The 23,851-nt window shown below is 36.5% G+C and overlaps 3 protein-coding genes across 8 annotated transcripts; all 3 read left to right on the top strand.

The window, feature by feature from the left end:
• The first annotated feature begins 7,954 nt into the window (after positions 1–7,954).
• LOC103964134 (protein TIC 62, chloroplastic) lies at positions 7,955–14,532 on the top strand. Its single transcript, XM_048568826.1, has 15 exons — positions 7,955–8,193; positions 9,103–9,220; positions 9,316–9,388; positions 9,471–9,507; positions 9,687–9,863; positions 10,466–10,547; positions 10,684–10,756; positions 10,851–10,961; positions 11,739–11,891; positions 12,193–12,425; positions 12,688–12,885; positions 12,962–13,159; positions 13,516–13,710; positions 14,154–14,238; positions 14,327–14,532. Exons 1-14 carry the CDS (start codon positions 8,019–8,021, stop codon positions 14,209–14,211), a joined length of 1,881 nt encoding a protein of 626 aa, XP_048424783.1. The 5' UTR covers positions 7,955–8,018; the 3' UTR covers positions 14,212–14,238; positions 14,327–14,532.
• Positions 14,533–15,023: 491 nt separating this feature from the next.
• Positions 15,024–17,791, top strand: LOC103964136 (EEF1A lysine methyltransferase 4). Its single transcript, XM_009377027.3, has 7 exons — positions 15,024–15,289; positions 15,365–15,461; positions 15,946–16,084; positions 16,862–16,944; positions 17,094–17,228; positions 17,306–17,410; positions 17,518–17,791. The coding sequence occupies exons 1-7, from the start codon at positions 15,135–15,137 to the stop codon at positions 17,647–17,649; spliced, it is 846 nt and encodes a 281-aa protein (XP_009375302.2). The 5' UTR covers positions 15,024–15,134; the 3' UTR covers positions 17,650–17,791.
• A 1,234-nt stretch (positions 17,792–19,025) lies between these two features.
• Positions 19,026–23,442, top strand: LOC103964137 (probable E3 ubiquitin-protein ligase ARI2). Of its 6 annotated transcripts, none has more exons than XM_048568817.1 (8): positions 19,026–19,526; positions 19,886–19,918; positions 20,014–20,293; positions 20,528–21,008; positions 21,242–21,790; positions 21,899–22,056; positions 22,304–22,345; positions 22,978–23,442. In XM_048568817.1, the coding sequence occupies exons 1-8, from the start codon at positions 19,407–19,409 to the stop codon at positions 23,121–23,123; spliced, it is 1,809 nt and encodes a 602-aa protein (XP_048424774.1). In that variant the 5' UTR covers positions 19,026–19,406; the 3' UTR covers positions 23,124–23,442. The 6 variants fall into 6 exon arrangements, with proteins under 6 accessions (XP_048424774.1, XP_009375304.2, XP_009375306.2 ...); XM_009377031.3 differs by lacking the exon at positions 19,026–19,526 and adding an exon at positions 22,433–22,490 and having other exon boundaries at positions 19,533–19,918; positions 22,978–23,063; XM_009377029.3 differs by lacking the exon at positions 22,304–22,345.
• The last annotated feature ends 409 nt before the right edge of the window (positions 23,443–23,851 follow it).

Below are 23,851 nucleotides of genomic sequence, written 5' to 3'. Positions count from 1 at the left end.
CAAATAAAAGTGAATTACTAAATATATTTTATTTTTAGAAGAAAAATATTTATAAACTTTATCTTAAATATTAATTAGTATGACAAACTACTTTAATAAAAATATTTTAGAGTGAATAGCTAGGATTTATTAGTACAATATTGTTAATGTACTTGAAAGTAGTCTAATTAGATGCATTCATCAAACTTGTTGCTATTCTATTTCTTAATGTCTCTATCTCATGTGATCCTTTAACTTGATAATTTTGATATTCATCATCATCATCATCACTACTATCGCTTTCTTCACAAAAGTCCCTGGGGTCATCAAAATGACGATCATGTTCAGAATACCTCCGTATGTAGTTATGAAGAGCCATTGTAGCAATGACAATCTTCACTTGCTTATTGAACGGGTAATTAGGCATATCCCTTAAAATTGCCCATCTTTTCTTCCATACCCCAAAAGTTCGTTCAATGATGCTCCTAAGAGAAGAATGTCTGTGGTTGAATACCTCTTTGTGACCCGTTGGTTCGGCACCCCTACGAAAGTCCGGGAGGTGATATCTTTCACCTTTATATGGTCCCAAATAACCTCTCATTTGTGGGTACCCCGCATCTACCAAGTAATATTTTCCTGACAATTGAAAATTTGTTTTGTATTGTAATAATTATACAAAGCAAGTATGTAAAATGTTATAATAAGAGATACCCAGTTCGACCTAAACCACATTGAACCTACAGAAAATAAAGCATTACTCTTAAACCTCATCGACGAGAGCATTAACTTGAATCCTTTAACTTATCCCTCCGAAAGAACTTTAAAAATACAATGAGTAAAAGAAACAACAAGAACAACAATGAAGGAATGTGAGCATAATAATGCAGTTTGACATTTGAGAATTCGAACTGCGGCCTATTTAACACCCCACACTCCCAGATTGGCGAAATCATACATACATATACATACATATACATACATATACATATACATACATATACATACAAAAGATTACATCACAGTTTTGGTTCACAGTTGTGGATATTGATTTTTACTGCATGTTTTTAAAAGCTTTACTATTGTAAATATGCAGGTTCATCATGGTGGTGCTGGGACTACGGCTACAGGATTGAGAGCTGGGGTAATGTTCTTTTCAGTCAGTGTGGTCGTTCTAAAATCATTTATTTCTGGGAGAATGGATGCTTTATCGTTCACCATTGTAATTTTTTTGTTGGATATCTAATTGCACTATTTTACGATGTACAGTGCTATTAGATTCATGCTGGAGCCAGAGGTATTACTGCACCAATACCTGTTTCTCGTTTTGAAAATTATTTGTTTATCATATACAACAACGCCTTATCCCACTAAGTGGTGGGTGCCATGCCTTATCGAAGTATTCTACTAATTCTTTCAAACTCATGACAACTTAATGTTGCTCTTCATCCTTGGTATTTCTTCCTTCTTATTGAATCAAACTCCTTGTAACCGTCTCTATAGATTTTATTCACAGAGCATTTACACGTGAATGAGAGTGTGAGTGGTGTGTGTGTTTTATTGGTCAATAATAGACAACCAATGAACCCCGAAAGATTAAACTGTTAATTAATGAGCTAACAATGCATTAGCTAACAAGTCAGAATGTGTGAAGCCTTGTGATCATACTTTTAACAGTATGACCATACTTTTAACAGTAATAGCATTACCTGAAACGTTACCAGGTTAGATTAAATCAGTTCCTTTCTTTCTTGTTTTCATGTTTTTTTTTTTCAATTAGCATTATGTTGTTCACTTTGTTTATTAAAATCTGATTGCACCAAAAGACGGCCTTCAGGAGTGCACAAACTACTGAAAGTAGGAAACTCTACTCAGAATTTAGACCGTACCACAAAAAAGATAATGCAGACAGCATGAGAACACACTGAGAAAAACCAGAAACCAAGCAATCATGGAACAATGGACAGAAACAAATCAAATATCACAAATAATTAACACATGTCTTACAATCTCCGCCAAAGAATCAAATATCACAAATAATCAAATATCACAAATCAAATATCACAAATAATCAAATATCACAAATATCACAAGTAATCAAACTTCTCTCTCAATTTTTTTTTGTTTCCTCCACAAACCCTAATTTTTTCCCCAATTAATTTTTCCCCACCCTCCATCCCCAATTGTTTTTCCCAACACCCATACCCTCATCCCTTTGCTCTTCCCACCCCTCTTTCCCTAATCTCCCCATCCCTAATTTGAAAAATCCAAACAAATAAATGAGAAGCTTACCTGGAGAAACCTGGAGAACGAGAGAACGAGTTCACTAGTTTTTGGAACGAGAGAACGAGAGAACGAGAGAACGAGAGAGATCGCTCTGGTTCGGGTTATGCGAGAGAGCTCTGAGGTGAAGAGCGTGCGAGAGAGCTCTGGAAAGGTTAGAGCGTAGGTGAAGGGAAAGGGAGGGCAGTTTTGGGTTATTCATATTTCATTAAACGTGTACACTGTTCACCCGTGTGTGGGTGAAAATAAGCTGCTTTTGGAAGCTGCAAATTGCAGCTTCTTGTCATCTCCTGGTTTTGGGCTTTTTTTCACCCTCAACTTTGAAACAAAGCTGTTTTTCAAAGTTTACCAAACACCAAAAATTTTCATAGCTTTTTTTCATAGTAGCTTTTTTTTTAATCACCTCAATCCAAAACAGGCCCTAAATGGTTTATAGCGAGAAAACATAGTCATAACTGAGTTCGTCGCTTTAGACTTGCCACTGAATATCCCTAGCGAGGAATACCATTTTCATCATTGTAGCTACCCTTTTAGTGAGGAAATATTTTTACATCGAAGGACAGTTAATGTTTTCTCACAAGCGTGGAAGAGAAAATGAAGGCAACTGATATGGTTACCTGGCTGTGAGATTTAAAACGATAAAACTATTTTGTCTTTAATTTACTATATTGCTCATAACTTTTATTTTAGTTATTTTTTCTTAGTTTTGTTGAAGTGGTTAATTTGGTGTTTTTCACAATTTTTTGGTTGACAAAGATGATTTTGTTAATAGGTAGTTTAGATTATAGTTGTGGTGACATGGGTTTAATAGTTGTGGCCCATAATTTGTAGAATTCAAACGTATTAGAGCATCTCCTAAGTAGTTAGCAAAACTTACCTTTAAAAGTGTCATTTGCTAACCCATTTGTCACTTTTATGCTACTTTAAAATTTTGTCACTTCAACCAACTCTCAAATTTTATCTTTCACTTTAAAATATTTATATCTTAACTTCTTCTTCTTTTTTTTTATCTAGTGGGTTATAAATTTTATTTTCAACCTATTTACTAAACAATATTTTTAATAAAATATATTTGCGGTACTCAATTTGCTAACTTGAAGAAATTGCAACCGACTTTATAAATATACAACAAATTATCATACTAAACTAGCATCTAGGCTTTCTTTTCATTTTTTTTTTTGTGCTCTTTAATTGAGTCATTTTAAATGACCCAATAGATTTGTGATATAACGCTCGCCCCCTTCCTTATTTCTAGCTAGGAAAAGAAAACCTTTCTATCTCTATTTCGATGACCCCTTCCTTTGGTGGGGTCAGTGGCAGTCCCTATCTTCTGTTTTTCTTGTTTTCTTTATCTTCCTTGATTTTGATAACCTACTTTATCTTGTGGTGATGTGCTTTGAGCTTTTGTGGCTCAGTTTATTTTGAGCTCTTATCTCAATTTGCTCTTAGTTTTCTCAGTTTAGTATGCAATATTTCTCCACAATTGTTATTCCTCTTCACAAACCCTCGATCATCAACCTTGGCTACTTGACTCATCGAATGGCTCATCCAAGAATCTCTTTCAGCAGAGTGCTTCGGTGTTCTGTGGCTTTTAAAGGCATTATCTGGTAAGAATATTGGAGCAGCGACATGCTTGGAGGAGTGATTTTTCTTATTTTAGATATAGGGTATTTAGTTTAGAATTTGTTGTGGACTGAAAGAGACTTTCCGGACGATCATTTTCTGAGCTTTAATCTACGAACACCTTTACACTGTCATCGACTCCAACTATCATTCATGTATGATCCATACTAGATCTGACCAATTGAAGGGGGTCTTACCAAGAACAATCCAAAGAACCTCCTAAAGCCAAGACCTGGTGAGAAAGGTGAAAGATGTTTCCAGCGTCCGATGTTGCATTGTTGTATAATGAATCAAGCGGTCCTTCCCGGTGTATGTGAAAAAAAGAGTGACGAACCCATTTTTGTGTAGATCATAAGTTGGTCCAAAGAACGAGAGTCGGCTAAATCATTGATCCGGGAAAGAGTTGCGCCTCCATGCCTGCATTTTCGATTCGAAAATAGGAAATGACTGCGTTAGTAAGCCAAGAAGGCCAAGTTTCCAAACATTATAATAGGTTGTTGATTGACCATGACAAGAATGTAGTTCTCCGTAATGTAATAGAAAAGTAACAGTTCAATTCCTAGGGCTTTCTTCCTTCTCTCTTATTTGGGCATGTCATTGTATTTTCTCTTAAGTTAGGTTGTGCTTTTACTCAATGTTCTAAAAATTGGCCTAGGCGGTGGAGAACCAATGTGATTTAGGCCAAAACATAGAGAAAAATCAGGTAGATGCTAGACGGGTTACACGAGCTAGATGAATAGGCGGGCTAGGAAGGATGGGCGGTGGCTAGGCAGTTCCATTGTTTTTAATTTTTCTTTTTTTTAATTAAGTTAAGGGGTATTCTGGGTACCTAGTAAAAAAGAACCCATATTATGAATTAGTGAATTTTCAAATTTGGTTTTTGGTTTTGGGGTTTTCTTATTTTTGTTGCATTAGTTTGTGATGACGACAATGTCATAATGGCTTAAGTTTTAAGTTTTAACCTTCCCAAATTCTAAATACAAGTATAGTTTTTATTTGGGATATTTTGGATGCAGTTCTTAGCCACCAATCTTCTTGGATTGAAACCTTATTAATTTTCAGTTTTTTATCAATGTCCCTGACTTTTGTACGCCTCACCATACTAGTATTAAATGTATTTCCATATCACCTATTTTATTTTTTTAATTTAAAAATCATAATTTGCAATTACCTATATTTATGAAATATTAAATAAAACACATAATTTGTGGGATTTGAAATATTAAAGATAGATTAGAAACTTAAAAATCATCATGATTAGAATCTTCGCCATCTTCAATACCAGCCTCACAAGTCACAACCTAGAACCTCAGAAATCATGCTAGCCCAATTAACCACTAGCCTAGGCAGAAGGCCGGTCCACAACTTAGAACTTAGAAGTCACTACAGGATCATGGTCTGCCATTAACAAATTATGTACATATAAGAAAGATAATTGATACATCTATTATATATAAAGAGAATGGAAAAGGTGAATAGTGTTTTGGTGTCATCATGCTTCAACAAAAAGGTTTTGGACAAAAATGCCCTTAAAATGAAAAACTTCAAAGGCATCCCAAAAGAATGCATCAAATAAGGTAAGGGCATTTTTGTCATTTTAATAGTATTTTTTTAATAATTTACTTTTTTGGTGCTTCTTTATTTTTATTAGTATCTCATAAAATGCTAACAATAATATGATTTAATTTCTCTATTTTTAAACACATTCAAAACATCTTAAGAGGCGTGTCATGCTGATTATAGAAAATGTTTTTCACATGTGGATAACAATGTGATTAAATAAGTTGTCAAATGATTTTTTTTTTTTTAAATAAACGATATTATCTACACTAAGAGGGAATGAGGTGGGCTTAGCCTTATAATAGGCTAGCAATAATATGATTCAATCAATTATTTATTAGATATTATTTTCTCTATTCTTAATGTAAATTCTATAGAGACCGATTTTATTAGGTGAATTCAGCTGCTTTAATTGGTTTATAAGGGGTTTCTTCTAGTATGATCTAAAATTATTCATTTACTTTAAATATTTGACTTTCCTTTTGTCAATTTACGCATATAAATATATTTAAAACGTGTAAGTTACAAGTAGCACGCTGTGATTTAAAAAATGCTTTCTGCACGCACGTGAGCGCGTGCTTGAAGGTTAGTATATAACTATGGGTACATTCATCAAATCACCCAAAAAAAATAATGTAGCACAAAACATTGATAGATTCTTCAAACCAAAAAATATGGATACATTCTTAAAAAAAAGTTGAATGAACCTAAAAAAAAAACTCCACATGGATATATTCTCAAATCAACGAAAAAGAATGTACCCATATACATTCCAATAAATATGGGCCCCATGAAAGTATGCATAAGCTACCTATAATCCTCATACAAGATGGATAAAAATGTACCAAAGGTGATCTATTGACAAATGGATGCATTTTACAACGAAAAACAATATACATATAATGATATGTAGGGATATGTGTCACATCCCAACCCGGGTGGGACCACTTCCCGGGCCCGCTCCACCACCGTAGCACGATATTGTTCGCTTTGGGCTTATCATTCCCTCACGGTTTTGTTTTTGGGAACTCACGAGCAACTTCCTAGTGGGTCACCCATCATGGGATTGCTCGAGCCCTCTTCTCGCTTAACTTCGGAGTTCCTACGGAATTCGAAGCCAGTGAGCTCCCAAAAGACCTCGTGCTAGGTAGGGATGAGAATATACATTTAAGGATCACTCTCCTGGGCGATGTGGGATGTCACAATCCACCCCCCTTAGGGGCCCGACGTCCTCGTTGGCACACATGCGACCAGGGTAAGGCTCTGATACCAAATTATCACATCCCAGCCTAGGGCGGATCACTTCCCGGGCCCGCTCCACCACCGTAGCATGATATTGTCCGCTTTGGGCTTACCATTCCCTCACGGTTTTGTTTTTGGGAACTCACAAGCAACTTCCCAGTGGGTCACCCATCATGGGATTGCTCTAGCCCTCTTCTATCATGGGATTGCTCTAGCCCTCTTCTCGCTTAACTTCGGAGTTCCTACGGAACCCGAAGCCAGTGAGCTCCCAAAAGGTCTCGTGCTAGGTAGGGATGAGAATATATATATTTAAGGATCACTTCCCTGGGCGATGTGGGATGTCACAATATGGGTACATAAAATGCAACAGCCAAATACAATGTACCTATATTATGCGGAACATATACTAAAACAACCCAAAAACATTGTACCCATAGAATATGTATGATGAAATTTAACCAATAAAAGAAAATTGCACTCGAAGAAATATATGTATAGAGAAATTGAATTGTACCCCATGAAGAAAAAAACTAAAAAAAAGAAAATAATTTGAACTTTGCTTTTACTTGTTTGTATTGAGCTGCCTATCTTTTAAGTTTTCCTTACCTTGTAATAGTTATGTGTATTAATGAATTTTATTATGTTTGACACAAAAAAAAATAATTCCCTCAAGGAGCATGTCTAAGTGTAACTACCTCATGGATAACATACACATGATATTGAATTAACCTAGGGATGGGTGTATCTTTTTGCCGTCCTCTACAGTTATTAATTCTTTAATTTGCTAACTTAGTTACATCTTCAAATACGTTTTTTTTTTTTTTTTTTTGTTTTGTGACACAGTAAATTTAACTTTGCTGCCAAATTGTTACCTCATTTTGAATTGGAGATGCTCTTGGACCTAAATCTATGGTCACGTACGACTCCCCGAAAGTCCTATTAGAAGTAAAAATGGAAGCAGATGTAGCCAATTGGCAGCTACCAAGCCACAATATGTGGAGAGATTTTTTAGTATGCTGGAAATACGGTCTGGTATATTAATTTTATAATACAAGAGGTTATATTTAAAAACAATTTAACCACTTGTGTTATGACATTTAATGTATAAAAAACACACACTTAATGTATCGTGCTGTGTTTCGATACCTAGAAAAATTTCTTTAATCTGTGACAGAGGAAATTTGGCGCGGGGTCCATCATATCCATGGACTGTGGAGGGTGCCACATCTGCCAAACTCAAAAGTTTCAAGAGATAATAAAACCTTTCATTTGCCTCCAATTGTTTAAAGCTCTGAGCTTTTGGTGAGCTTCTGAACGCTTGAAACTCCACTGCGATGGAGGCTTGCTCTCTGCACTCACCAAATGTGACCACGATTCCCTCCTCTTTATCCCAAAGTAGGTTTGCAGAAAAACCCCTTCTGCTTGGCCAGACCCTCAAATTTTCCAATTCCAAGAGGTACCCAAATGCTAGGAAGCTTGGATTTCTTCATGTCAAAGCTCAAGCTTCAGGTATGTAATATTTCTTTTACTGTTTCGTTGAAATGGGTTTGTTATGCTTTTAATTTTGATTAATGATATGATGCCCCTTTTTTTTCGTTCTTCTGGAATTTTTGATCTTATCATGATTTTACTATTGTTTATTTGTGTTTTTCTATGTATTTATAAAAATGTAGTGATGATATGATCCAATCCAACATTCAAAATGTACTAAAATTTTACCTACTTCACCACCTGCATCATGTTCCCTAATCCTCCTGCTACTGCTAGTTCTGCAGATATTTTGCGAGAGAGCAAACTAGACCGAGAAAATGAGCTACATTAAGGGATTGTTTGGGAGTGTTTCGGTAGAAGTGATTAAAAACGATTAAATGTATGTGTAGAGAAAGGAAATTTTGTTTTTATTAATGGTAGGAAGGGACTGATGTGGAGCACTTGCAAGTTATCAAACAAAAGTAGGTGTCATTTGCATTTAGAGAGATGAAATTTCAATATAGTCTAGAAACCCTACACTTATAGTAAGATTTTGAGGCTTGTGTCACCAATGTCAACAGTTTCTCCATTAGCTTCGAATTCACCATCATAGTCTAGCACTTTGTTGCACTAGCTTCCCATTTAGGATGTGAGGCATACTTAAATTCGATATACTCTTGGAGATGTGAATTATGAATCAGTGCTTGTAAGAGTATATATGCTACTGGCTTGCATAAGCTGGCTACAGAATGGTGAGGAAATAATAGAGCATAAGGAAGTGCCTTAGAACGTATTCAACCTACTTCATGTCACAATCTTATCTTACCTATATGTTAAAGAAAGTTAAGGGGCTTTTCCTCTGTTTAGGTATGTGCTGAAATGGTAAATTGGTAATCACTGTAACTCCTTCCTAACCTATCTGTAACTGATTTTTACTGTTTTTACAAGGCACCACAAAGTTCAGCTCAGAGATAGTTGAGCCAGTTCCAGAAAAAGGAAATATTAAGAATGAGAATCTTGCATTTGTTGCCGGTGCTACTGGGAAAGTTGGTTCACGAACAGTAAGGTTATCATTTGCTGCTGACTCTGCCTTTAGGTGATTTTCTTTTCCAACCTGAGACCTGTTTTATTAAATTTCTAAGCTTTCTTAGTGCGATTCAGGGAGCTTTTGAAACTTGGGTTCCAAGTCAGAGCTGGTGTCAGGAGTGCTCAGAGAGCGCAAACTCTTGTGCAAGTATGAATTTGATTGGTGATATTATAACTTATGCACCACTTTCCTTAATCACATTTATACTGATAAATCAATTCATCTGCAGAGTGTTAAACAAATAAAGCTCGACGAAGGGATTCAGCGTAAGATTAAAGACTTTAGAACTATCAATTTCTTATTGCATTTGATTTCTATAAAATTTTCAGTGAAAAAAAAAGGACAAAGTGAAAAAGAGGAGCGAGATAAGGTTTTGATAAAGAGATATTACCTTAACAATATTTGCTTATAGCAAATAACAGGTAGCTTTTGATTTTTAGCCCAGCTGTAGAAAAGCTTGAAATTGTGGAGTGTGACTTGGAGAAACCAGATCAGATTAGACCAGCATTGGGCAATGCATCAGTGGTCTTGTGCTGCATTGGTGCCAGTGAGAAGGAGGTTTTTGATGTTACTGGACCATATCGAATTGACTATCTAGCTACCAAAAATCTTATTGAGGCAGGTAAGAAAGGGTTTTGACTGGTGGCAGGTACAATGTTACTTATATCTTTGTGTGATGTAACTACATCGAGTTTTAGTCTTATTTATCTTGCTTTTGTTGCAGACCTAAAAGAAGTTACAATGAAAACATTATGGCTTATTGCAGTACCCTCCACACACACACACCCACTAGAGCCTTCTCTTTTTTATTTTATTTTAATAGATTTGTGAATATTTTTAGTTTCCATTCCCATAAGTAGAACTCTTCAAACACCTAGGATCGAGAAAGTTTTCATTTTTTTTTTTTGGATTAGCAAAGCTTCTGAAGCATGTTACCCTAAAAAAAGCTCATGCTTCTGAAGCATGTGTGGTATAACTTACAGTTATTCTAGGAAAGTATTCATCCAGTCTCGACTTGCGAGAACACGATGTTCTTTTACTGCTTAGCTGTTTATGTGATCTTTTACAAGTACAAACGGTTATAGATGGGAGGAGTGCAAAGAAATGGTGCCAACTGATCTTTGTATTCAGAATATTTTCTAATCTTGACTGTCTATCCAGTTATATTTTTTGAACTTTTAAGATAAAAAATGTGAAAATCTTGAGTATCTATCAATGATGCAGCAACTGCTGCAAAGGTTAACCACTTCATATTGCTTACGTCTCTGGGAACAAACAAGATTGGATTTCCTGCAGCTATTTTAAAGTAAGTCTACAGGCTCATGGTAGAAATTTGATATATTATCATTTGTTGCTTGTCTATGTACTCAAAAGTCTAGAGAAACAGCCTCCCTTTGTTTCTTATTTCGGTGAACACACTGAATTTCTCTTCTTTTATAAAGCTTATTTTGGGGAGTCCTGATTTGGAAAAGAAAGGCAGAAGAAGCACTGATATCCAGTGGACTTCCCTACACTGTGAGTATTCACAACATTTGCTGCAGAAAAATTAATGAAATAGATAGGTTGTAAGTTGCTGGATCGTTGAGTTCTTATCTGCGGTCTTCTTCAGATAGTGAGACCGGGTGGAATGGAGCGGCCCACTGATGCTTACAAGGAAACTCATAATACTACCCTCTCAACGGAAGATACTTTATTTGGTGGTCAAGTTTCAAACCTCCAGGTATTCCTTCTGTAAAGATTACTTAATTGTGCACCATGCTGTGCTGTTTCTGTTTTCAGCACTAACTGATGAAAAATAATTAGAAACCAAAAGTAGTAACATCGGCCATATAGTCAGCTTATTCAAAACAAAATACAAAGCCTAATTCTGAGGCTCAAACACCTGCGTTTTCTTTTTTTTTCTTTCTGAACAAGATAATAATTTGGTCTCCCTTGACTGAGTCAAATGCAACAGTTTTTCACTAGATAGTTTGAAAAGTGTATCGATTGTAATTTTGTGCCATATATATGTTTTCTACTGCGGATGAAAAGACTTCACTTAGTTAAATCATTTTCCGTACAAATGATAGGCTAATTACACTAAATTCATCTAAACTACGGGAAGGGGGCTTGAACTTAAGTGCAAAGGGTAAAGCATACTACCCTACCCAACTTGGCTAAACCCATATAATTAGTGAGGTCATTAGAAAGTTTAAAATTGAACATCTGTATTTCACTTCTGTCCTACCTTTGATTGTATTAATGTATGTTCTTGGATAGAGACAGGCATCTTGGATTGCGTTTTATGTACTGTTAAAACTAAAATGTTTTTGCTGTTTTAACTGTCACATCAGTAGACTAAAGATAAATCAAATATTGTCCTGATCCTGGTGCTTTTGTTTTCGAAATAAAAATTTCTACTCATGCTGTCCATAACTTAACATATATCTGAATTTGGTTAGAGAAACTTGGAATTTATCGATCAACTGTAAAAGTATACTTCTGTTTATCAATTCAGGTGGCAGAGTTACTGGCCTCTGCGGCCAAAAATCCCAGCCTTTCTTACTTCAAAGTAGTGGAAGTAATTGCAGAAACAACAGCTCCGTTGACTCCCTTGGAGGAACTCCTCACAAAGATACCATCTCAACGTGCTTACACTTACACACCAAAGGTTTGTTTGTTCTTCCTTTTGCTAACATTTAGTAAGTAACTAAGGAAATCTTTAGCCCCTTTTTTTCCTAAAAGGGCAGAAATACATTCAAGTTTTATATGTGAGCCTTCAGCTGCCAAGTGAACCTTGGAGAGTTCCCTTATTGCTTCGTGTATTATCTAGCTTTCATTCTTTCACCTTTCCTCATAACAGATATCGTTACTCCTGAACATGAATATCTCTGTTCTTTTATTCAAACAAGTAGAAGTACTTTACCTTTTAACTGTCAGAGCAAAATTGACGCTCTCTATGGTGTCATCAGGAATCATCTGCGGCACCCACAGCTGATCCAGAGCTTTCTAAGAGTGCCAAACCACCAACATCTCCTACTACGTTGCCAAGCACCACGGATCTTGCCACCAAAGTGAGTGATACAGATACCACACCTGCAGAATCAGTAGCTACCCCTCCTCAGGAAGCTTCAAAACCTATCATAGAGAAAGAAAGCATTCAGACAGAAAAGAAAGTTACAAGGGCTTCCTCGCCTTATGCTTCGTAAGCTCATAATATAGACACTGAAAACCTCACCTTATGCTTCGTAAGCTCATATTATAGGCACTGAAAATCTAATAATCTAACTTTCTTATGACAAGAACAACACTGCACTGGTACAAAACTATAGATCTTTCCACATCTTTCCAGAGTCTGTTGTGGTCCCTATATATGTTAAATTTCAAGTCAATCCAATATCTTTAACCATTTCTTATCTCTGTTATTATGAAACGTAACATTGCTTTCTTTTTGTTTTATTTTGCAGATATGATGATTTCAAACCACCGTCGTCACCTTGTCCCACTCCACCTAGTACCCAAAAAGATGTGGAAGTTGTTGATGCTGTGTCAACAACCATTTCAGAGGCACCAACCAGCACAGAAGGGATAACAACTTCCGCGAATGAGATAAAATCAGTCTCACAAGAATTGCTAATAACAAGCCCCCTTTCGCCTTACATTGCGTAAGCTACTTCCAATGCTTTCCTGTCACATCATAGATATGGTACAATTTCTGTATGATGATATGATTTTTTATAGGTATGAGGATTTGAAGCCACCTAGCTCTCCGAGCCCAACGCCAAGTGCTCCCAAGAAAACGTCTTTGGATGCCTCAATTCCGGTAGAAGTTGTCACACAATCAAGTGGAGGTAATGATGTTCCGGAAGCTGAGACAAGCAGTGTTGCTGAAGAGGTTACTCCCTGCGATTCACCTCATTATCATTCACCCTACCACGTGTAAGGATTTTCTCATATTTTTATTTTTGTATTCAAAATAAGTGTTTTTTGCTTCTTGCTACTTTGATCATTGTACTCTTAAATTTGGTAAGTGCACAATCACTAATGCAATGATCTTGTAGGAAGTAACTACAAGATTCTGTTGATTGAACGGATGTTTTGCCTTCATATTATATAAGATTCGCCTCAATGAATTATTGATTTCAAATATTATGTTAAATCCAGCTATTTTTTGTCGAATATTAGCCTTTCCTGTGAGTTATATTGTTCTGAGAAATAGGGATTGAACTTATTGTTGGTGTTTTATATATCCAAAGAAGAAAAAGGAACTTATTGTTGGCGTGCTATGTTTTCAGATACGACGACTTCAAGCCCCCTTCATCACCATCTCCTACTCCTCCGATCGTATCAGTCTTCTCTGCCCCAGCTGCAAACAATGGATCCCCAATCGATACCTCAAACAGCACAGGGCAACTTCCAGCTGAAAATAAACAAAGTGAGGAAGAGCAACATACCAAACGAAAGCCAAGACCGCAGTCACCTTTTTATATGTAAGCTTCTTCATGGTTGCACTTTTGTAGGTCAACGGGATTTCATAAGATCGTTTTTACTATATTAAGTACACAAGGAAGAAACGTATTTAAGGGCTCGTTTGGAATTGCTTTTAAAATGGCTGAAAGAGTTTTTTGTAAAAAGTTTTTAGAACCAATCTTCAGTATAAATGCGAATCCTTGGAAAAGAACTTGAAGTGCTTCTTACAAGAAGCGCATAATTGGTGTTTCTTGCAGGAAGCACTTTAAGTGCTTTTGGAACCTAGAAACATGTTTTCTAAAAGCGCTTGCAGTTACTGTAAAAGCACTTTCAAACGAGTCCTTAGTCATGCTTTAGTGCCTCAGCGGGGAGTACAAACTAAAACTAGAACATACTCCTAGCTTATATGACAGATTTTCGTTTAGGACAACTTTACTGAACCTTTGAGGCTTATAATGAACAGGTATGAGGAGCTAAAGCCTCCAACATCACCAATACCAGTACCATCCCTAAAATCCTAGAAAGTATAACTGCCATCAATGTTTACGGGTAGTGATCCCAAAACTCTTCATACTTTCTGTCTTCTGAATGAACGAAAGCGAGTATTTCTCGGTCATATGAGACTAAACTGTCTGCAGGTTCACATATTCATGCAACTAAGCCCCCCACATAACAGCAGCATTGGAACAAATGTGGACTTTGCATCAGGGTGTTGGCAAGTTTGTTTTAATGTTCATGAAGAGGAAGCAACTGAAATTGCGGGAGTATTATTCATGGATATTCTAATACCAACACTGTATATGTTACAGTTTTATCTCTTAAATGTTTCTTTTCTTCTTTCAGATTATGTACTCAATATGCAAAAACCCAAACAACCTAATCTGCTTTTAACAAATGAGTCCTATGTTTTTGAAGTTTTCAAAAGTTTGCTGAGTGTGACAAAGAGTGGGTCTATATGGAGGGCCCAGAGCCAACCGAACCAAACCAATCCGACCGTTTTGGTTTGATATGGGTTTTGACATGACACAAGCGTAATTTTATATCGAATCAAATCATGCAGACCAAAGTCTAGTTTGGTTCGTTTTCGCTTATATGGAAGCGCATGACAGAATCAAACCAACTATTTTCCTTTTCTTTTTTTTTTTTTATACGAGACATGTTCTAGGATATTAGATTGCAAATTTGTTACTTTGAAGAAAATTTAACGTTTAAATAATCAAATTGCAAGTTTGTTACTTTCATGAAATGTTGAATATCGTTAGGATATTAGAATGTTACATGTGAAAGGGGTTAAAAGAAGAAAAGGGCTCAAATCTGCTTCCTATGAGCCCAAAAAGCAAATTTAGCAGCTCAGCCCAAAAGCGGAAACATCCACTCCTCCAAAACACCCCCACACCAACCACCAAAACAAAACAAGGCAGACTGGAGGGGTTTTTCAGGGTTTATGGCCGGCGGTGAAGCTTCAACCGGCCAGAGTCTGAGTGGGAGGAGAAGTAAAACCCGAAACAGTGAAATGGGTACAAAGCAATACCCGACCGGAACCCAGAGAAATGGCGTTGGACCATCTACTGCTCTCGCCTACCTCGATCCCAAATACTGGTAATTTTTAATCTTCCCCTTTCCCTTTCTTTTTCTCAATCAAATTCATAGTTCTATTGATGTTGTTTGTTTCAGGGACGAACGATTCTCCTCTGAGGAGCACTACGAGTGGCTCAAGGACTACTCTCACTTTCGCCACCTCATCCAATCACATATCACTCCCAATTCCTCTGTAACTTCACTCTCTCTCTCTCTCTCTCTCTCTCTCTCTCTCTCTCTCTCTCTATATATATATATATATATTTATATATCTTATATATGTGTGTATTTATTGGAAATGTATCTTTTCTAGCTTAGTAACCGGCAATTATTTCTGGGTCTGGAGTATATTATGCTAGGAAGATGCATAGAGAGAATGGGTTGAATTGATTGATTGGTTATTCGAATCGGGTTGAGTTAAAGTTACGATATAGATGGATAGTTTAACACTTTATGTGGGAATTGTAAAGGCTGTTATTTCTTGCAGAATATCGCCTATTTCATTTGCCTCGATTGTCCTGAGCTCCTGTTATTCAAATTTTTCTAATGAACAAAAATTGTTGATTCATTTGCATCGACTTTATTTTTATACTTAAATAAGAATATGCATCATGTTTATTGGTTACATTTAGAAGGGTTGGATAAAGCAGTGGTGATGAGCAATGACTATAGTGCAGGTGTTGGAGCTGGGTTGTGGAAACTCACAATTGTCCGAAGAGTTGTATAAAGATGGGGTTACGGAAATAACATGCATTGATCTCTCTGCTGTTGCCGTAGAGAACATGCAGAAGAAGTTACAGTCTAAAGGTTTTAAAGGTGTGCTGTTTGAACTTTGATATTCTACAAACTATACACACTAGAATTATCTGCTTGTATACTGATCCTAAGACCCTATTACTTTTCCCCATGTTTCAATTGTGCTAAAGTGATTTGAGTTCAAGGTTTTTGATGATTGTCTAAATTTACAGAAAGAGGAGTTTTTGGTCCAAGTTGTTTATAGTTAATGATTAGAATTTGATTATCAATAATCAATCAATCTATACAAGCAGCATCAAACGTAAAAACTGGTATTGTAAAATTTGTGAATATATTATACCTGATATATATACTGTGCATGTATTTGTATACCTCAGGACATCTGTTTATTTATTTTCTGATAAGAGATATGCTACAATGTGTGTCCGACCTTAGAAATAACTTTCTGACAATATGTAATGGCTAAACGGTGAATGTGAATAGTAGTCAGGCCTTGGAACAATTAGTATTCATTACTTACAAACTCTTTATGGGGACAGCAGAATCAAAATTGTTCGCTGCTACTTTAAACTGCGTAATCTGGATTGAATCTTGTCTTTTGGGAGGACATTGGTATGCTATCTCCTCAATGATTTTCGGTGCTCCTGTTCCTAATTAAAAGTTTTTCTCATCCTCAAGCATAATGAACAATGGACTGTTTTGTCTCTCCGTTACAGTTTTTCTTGTTTCCTTGGAGCTCATTATTAAATTCCTTCAATTGAACTGATTCTCGGAACACAGTCGATTTGCATTAGAGAGAAAATCTTATTTATATTTTCCAATATTCTTTGTTTTCAGAAATAAAAGTTCTGGAAGCTGACATGCTAGACCTGCCTTTTAGCAATGAGTGTTTTGACGTTGTTATTGAGAAAGGAACCATGGTAAATTTACTATTTAAGATGGTTTTCCTCAAGTTTTGTCCAATTTCAAGTTATCAGTGATTACCGTGACCAATATAATTGTGATTTTTTCCACCACCTAAACCTTAAGCGAGAAGGGTATAATGCTTAATCTATTTTTGATTATGAAGGAGGTACTGTTCGTTGATAGTGGTGACCCGTGGAATCCACGGCCTGCAACAGTAACCAAGGTCATGAAGATGCTTGAGGGTGTACATAGGGTTCTGAAACCGGATGGCATTTACATCTCAATTTCTTTTGGACAGGTAATATACCTATGTAGTAAGTTCATAGTACTTTTCCTAGTTAGAAACCTGTTCTTATTTGGATTGTTGTCCCACAGCCACATTTCAGGCGCCCTTTTTTTGATGCTCCACAATTTACCTGGTCTGTGGAGTGGAGTACCTTTGGTGATGGATTTCATTACTTCTTCTATACATTGAAGAAGGTCAGTCGAGAATCCAGATACTATTTTGTGTGCTCGTCGAGGCTTATATCAACCTTTTCCCTCGCAGAATCGACCATTATGTGATTAACAGTACATTAATGTTTCAGGGAAGAAGATCATTGGATGATAAAGGATCGAGTGAAGAGAAGTTAGAGACTGCGTCTATTTGTCTTTTTCAAGATGAGTTAGAGGGCGAAGATTATCTTTTCCGAACCAACATTGATGAACTCAATAGTTAGATGAACTTATTGTACCTTGTATTCATTATTTTCCTGGTGTAACATTCATTTGATTGTATCTCAAAGCCAAGTTAAAACTAATTATATAACACATTTAACCTGTCAACGTGCGTTATTTATACGAAATTTGTGTTCCCTTTTCTTGTCCACGCTTGATTTGGATTTTTTTTTCGGTGCAATTAACTACTCGAAAGTCTTGTGTTTTCATTCGAATAACTAAATTGTATAATTATCAGAGAGACGGACCAAGAGGTCCAATTCCAACAACACAGATATTGTCTCCAAATTGATAATTATCACGTGCACAATTCGTCAGGTGTGAGATTTTATCACGAAAATGGTGGGATATTTCAACATAAACAGCAATGTAATTTGGGTGTGGTTCCTTGAATAGTAGTTTGGGGAGTTGTATCTACCCTTGAATCACATCACCCTTTGAAGTATTCCCTGAAGAGAGTGCAGCCCAAGCAAGGGTCCTTTCGCTTGACTCTTGGGATTGTGCTGGGCAGTCGATGACGATTAAAAACAAGAATTAGAGCCAACTCAACCAAGGGTGGCACCAGGAATTTTCATGAGGGTGGGTTATAATACACGTTTTTCCTTGTAAGCTTAAGGCCATAAATATCATCAACTTTTTTTGTGTGATTTGTAAATTACCTGACGAACATAGTGTATTGATGTTTACGGATTCTAAAAGCTAGTAAGATGGTAGTGAGTGGTGCTGAATTTATTTTTTATTCTATTTTTGAATAAAGTAGATTAGTATTTTTGGTTGCTGTGCTGTGTTGGGACACTCAAAAATCATTCGATGTATATGGTACCTTATTAATTAGTCTAAGTAGAAATAAGAATAACAAATTAATACAGCGCACTAAAAGAAATTGTTGGACACTCTCAGAATAACTATCATGCATACTTTTTTTCATTATCTTTTTCACTGATTCCAATACAAAATGACTCTTTGCGATTGATATCAAACTCTTACTAACCCATATTTTATGGGTTTAGCTCAATTTTACTCTTAATATCATCGTGTAAAATAAAAAATTATTCGTAAAATATGGTAAAGGATAAAAATAAAACAAAATCCATTAAATTAGTTGTTTGCTAACATTTCTAAGTACTTTTTTTTATTTGTGACCAAACTCTTGGAAATGAGACTACTTAGTAGATCATGATCTGATGATATTTTTTTTTACTTGTAAATGAGAAGTTTTAAGTTTGATTCTCGTCAAAGAAAATTTAAACCACACTATTATTAGCTCATTGTGAAATTAACTATTTTTCTAGTGTAAATAATATCGATAGTAAAATAAAATAAAATAAAATCTCTGAGCAGAGGGAGAGTGAGAGAGAAGCATAAACCGAAGAGGCCTCCTCCGTCCCAAAATTGTTTTTCCCTAAAACTCCCTCGCATTCAGACTTTCCAGTTGAGTTTCTTCCCAGCCCAACCTCTCCAGACTCGCACCCAAAATCCACCACTTGAACTAGATCCATCTCTCCACTTCCCTTAACAGCTCAAACGACGCCGTCCAGCTCCTCCATCCCCCTCACCAAACCCTCGTCTTCCAAATTCAATCCCAAAATTCAATCTATCTTCTCTCTTGGGAAGAAACCCCCAATTCGTCCCTACGTGAATTCCTTGCATGCGCGTACTGCCTGTTCGTTTCGATTGCAATAAAAAAAAAAAAAATCATTTTTTCTGAATTTTTTTGTTAAAGTTTCGATTTTTTTTGTTTGGGGGATATAAATAATCCATGGAGGATTGCTTGGGCAACGACGAGGAGTACTATTACTCCGATCAGGACTCTCTCGACGTCATCGAGAATGAAGACTGTGATCTTCAGTGGATTCCCCCCAAGGGCGCCACTACTAAGGTTTTCTGATTGTTTTCTGGGGGTTTCAGCTCTTTCCAGCAATCAATAGGAGTTGAATTTCAATTATTTATTTATTTATTTACCGTAATTTTTTATGGGTTTTCATGGTATTAATAAAATCTGTGTATATTTTGCTTGTTTTGTTTGTGCGCGTGCATATATATGTTGTTTGTTTCAATTCGAAAGACCTAACTTTTTGGTGTATTGGAATTTGGGTTGCTTTTCACTCTCTTAATAACTTTCGCATTTTTTTCGACATTTCATATGATTATTGCTTTTGGGTATTTCTGTCAAATAAGTTTTGGCTCTGTCGTTCTGTACTTATTTGGGAGTTTGACGGTGTTTCTGTACTGTTGCAGGTGATTACCAAAGAATCTCTTTTGACTGCACAGGTAGGGAAAGAATAGTCTTCACTGTTTTGCTATAAATCCTCGCTAATATGTGTTACGGTTTAAGATAACGTTTCAATGGCGTTGTGTTTATGCAGAAGGAGGATTTGCGCAGGGTGATGGAAATGCTATTCCTTAGGGAGCACCATGCCAGGACTTTACTTATTCATCATCGCTGGGATGTTGATAAGCTTTTTGCAGTGTATGTAGAGAAGGGAAAATCTTGGTTGTTTGCTGAAGCAGGTGTAACTGTCGTTGAGCATCACGATCTTGATCCATCACCTCCCAATTCACCAGTAATGTGTGCTATTTGTATAGAAGATGTACCTAGTAATGAGACGACAAAAATGGATTGTGGACATTGCTTTTGCAACACTTGTAAGTATTCTACCCGTCTTTTTCATTTTTGAATGTTACCATGTTTATTCTTTTGTGGTTTTGTACGATTATTAGTATGCAGTTCATCGAATGGTATTTTTGGATTTATTCTTCATCCTGTACTTGTGTATATATATGTAGTAATATGTGCATACTTAGGTCTCTTATTCCATGTGCTTTGTTTTTCTATCATGTAGCAACTGTCATAAATTTAACATTCTCTATCTTATTTAGGTTGGACAGAGCATTTCGTCGTAAAGATAAATGAGGGTCAAAGTAAGCGCATTAGGTGCATGGCTCACAAATGCAATGCCATTTGTGATGAAGCCGTTGTCAGAAATCTAGTCAGTAAGAAGCATCCCCAGCTTGCTGAAAAATTTGACCGTTTTCTTCTTGAGTCATATATTGAGGACAATAAAAGGGTTAAGTGGTGCCCAAGCACTCCTCATTGTGGGAATGCAATACGCGTGGAGGATGATCAGTTTTGTGAGATAGAATGTTCATGTGGTCTACAATTTTGTTTCAGTTGTTTGTCACAAGCTCATTCACCTTGTTCATGTTTAATGTGGGAGCTTTGGGCCAAGAAGTGCCGAGATGAATCAGAGACAGTTAATTGGATCACAGTTCATACAAAACCTTGTCCCAAATGTCACAAACCCGTGGAGAAGAATGGTGGCTGCAACCTTGTGAGCTGTATCTGTGGACAAGCATTTTGGTGAGGGTTCTTTCTTCTTTTTTTCCCCTTCCTCTTGCTCCCTTCGATTGATGTACTTGTATTATTGTTTTTTTCTTGTACTTTTAACGTTCTTTGTAACTTGATGCATGCCCTTGCCATTACAGGCTTGACAAGCTTAAAAATGAGCAAAGATTTGCATTATAGTTTTGATATCTTTTGACTGCTTTTGGAGGTATGAAACTGATTTGTACTTTCTTTACTCTGGATGCCAGTTGGCTATGTGGTGGAGCGACTGGTCGAAACCATACGTGGTCAAGTATTGCAGGTCATAGCTGTGGTCGGTACAAAGAAGACAAAGAACAAAATGCTGAGAGGGCAAAGCGGGATCTTTACCGGTATATGCACTATCATAACCGTTACAAAGCTCATACTGATTCCTTTAAGCTTGAAAGTAACTTGGAGGAGAGTATACAAAAGAAGGTGTCAATTTCAGAGGAGAAGGACTCGAATCTCAGAGATTTTAGTTGGGTAAACAATGGACTCTCCAGACTTTTCAGATCAAGGAGGGTTCTTTCATATTCGTACCCATTTGCTTTTTATATGTTTGGAGAAGAGCTGTTTAAGGATGAGATGACAACGGAGGAAAGGGAAATAAAACAAAATTTGTTTGAGGACCAGCAGCAGCAACTTGAGGAAAATGTTGAGAAATTATCCAAGTGTTTGGAGTCGCCTTTTGATCAGTATAGTGAGAATGAAGTTATGGATATAAGGATGCAAGTGATCAATCTCTCGGCAGTTACAGATACCCTATGTCAGAAAATGTGAGTGCCTGAAAATATCTCGATACAACTCTCTAGAAAATGTAGTTATGAATGTATTTGTGTATATATGTGATGCTCATCTACACATGTTTTTTAAACTGAATGCAGGTATGACTGTATTGAGACTGATTTATTGGGCTCTCTACAACTTGGTATCCACAACATAGCTCCTTACAAGTCAAAGGGCATTGAGAAGGCATCAGACCTTCCCATTAGTTGGGTCAATAATGCTGATAAAGGTCCGGTGTTGCATTGCGGCACAAGCGGTAAAGTCGATTCCATGAATCCTTCTGCCTCCCTTGATGTCCTAATTAACAAAAAAGAATCAAAAGTATGGTATTCAAACATCTAAGCATTATTGAGTGTAGTTGAACCTATCAACTTTTTATGTATCGTTATTGTGGTATACTCGGGAGCCAGATTGCATGCTGAAATTTTGTTATAGATATTATGATCATTAAAAATGTTAGGTTATATATTTGACTATGCCTCTTCTTACTTATGTTTTTACAGTACAACTTAAGCATGTATCTTCATCTGCCGATAGTGTTCTTGGTATGTCTAGCTATAGCTTAAATATATAGTCTTCCCTTATTTTCAATGGTTATTTGTTAGCTTATGATCAGTTTTTTTGCTGCTTAGGTAATGTTTTAACCTGAAGTTGATATCGAAAATTGAAGGCTTTTTTGCTTCTTCTGTGGTCAGCTTCTTTCACCTTTCTTGTAGTTGTATAGATTATTGAGAAACTTATATCTGATTGGAATCCCGGTAGAAAGATAAGAAACTTGGACCTTTGTTTTACAATGTCTAGTGGTTATCACAGATTTCCTATGTCGTTTTACCAGTCTAGTAGCTCTTCCAACTAGCAACGCATTGTATCTTCTTGGCATTGTGATTTTGTATTTTCCATTGGATAGACTGTACTTATAAAACCCTGGTCTGCAGCAGTCATATGACTAATTTTTCCGATGAACAAAAGCAATGTAATGTAGTTATATTATTTGTTCTTGGTAGTTCTTAAAAGAAATTTGTTGGTGTTGCAAACCATCGACATTTCTTTGCTTTCCTTTCATGTTCAGTTTAAAGAAGAATTTCATAATATCTTCTCTTGTATAGAACATGGTGGACGCAAAATAGAAAACTCAGGCTAACATGTCTAAGATTTTACTAATACACTTCTAATGCAGGAGGATCGACAGAACTGGAACAACCTTCAGGTTTTGGAAGTTCAGATGAGAGTGGATGCTCTTCTCGGAAGCGTGCTAGGAAGGAGGGTCTTGGAGGTGGTTTTGATCTAAACTTGCCAGCAGAGGTTGACAGATCTGATTCATGAAAGTCGCGCGCTTCCTACAGAAAAAAGGTGTACAGTCTCTAACGTAAGACCCTATTTTTATATGATGGTATTATCATCGTTAAACACTCAATCACTTTAAGTTCTAAGCTCCCAAGTGCTCTGAGTTTTCCCATTCTTATCCTTTTTGCTTCCATCTGTTTCTCGTGGAAGGGATTCGGAGATCCTTGTATCTAGATCCATTTCCTTTTCGAAAATGCGTATGTTGTAGATAAAGTTATGGGGGTGCTTTTCGGGGGAGCTAAAATGTAAATTTTCCAACTGAATCATGAGCTATTATTAGTTATCTTGGGATAATATTGAAAATTTTTGGAGACTGGAAATAATCTAACTCGTATAATTTTTCTTAGGACGTCGGTTTCTTGTATTTCTTGCTTTGCCTTTTTGTTGTGTGCAAGTACTGAATAGTCAATAAAAGGAATGTAAATACTACGTACATGTAATTGAACTGAAAACCTACACACTATTTGCATTTGGTGGCAACCCAACCTACCCGAATTAGAAGTCGGGCAGGCAAATACAGGTCGGAGAGTTTCTATCAATACTACACCTTGGATTCATGAATTATCGACCCCTTCTCTTTGTCCGCCTATGTTATGATACGTTAATTTGTGACCCTTTGTGACCGTGGCCGTCAAAACATGGCATGAAGATTGTGTTTAAGAAGCTCCAAAATGATTGGGGAAGAGACAGAAAATTGGATCCGTACA

Source organism: the organism of the source record quoted next, unplaced genomic scaffold (assembly GCF_019419815.1).
Source record: "Pyrus x bretschneideri cultivar Hongxiangsu unplaced genomic scaffold, Pyrus_bretschneideri_v1 Contig10, whole genome shotgun sequence".
Taxonomy (NCBI): Eukaryota; Viridiplantae; Streptophyta; class Magnoliopsida; order Rosales; family Rosaceae; genus Pyrus; species Pyrus x bretschneideri.
Note: the sequence above shows the minus strand (reverse complement) of the source record. Positions and strands in the feature narration are given on the sequence as shown.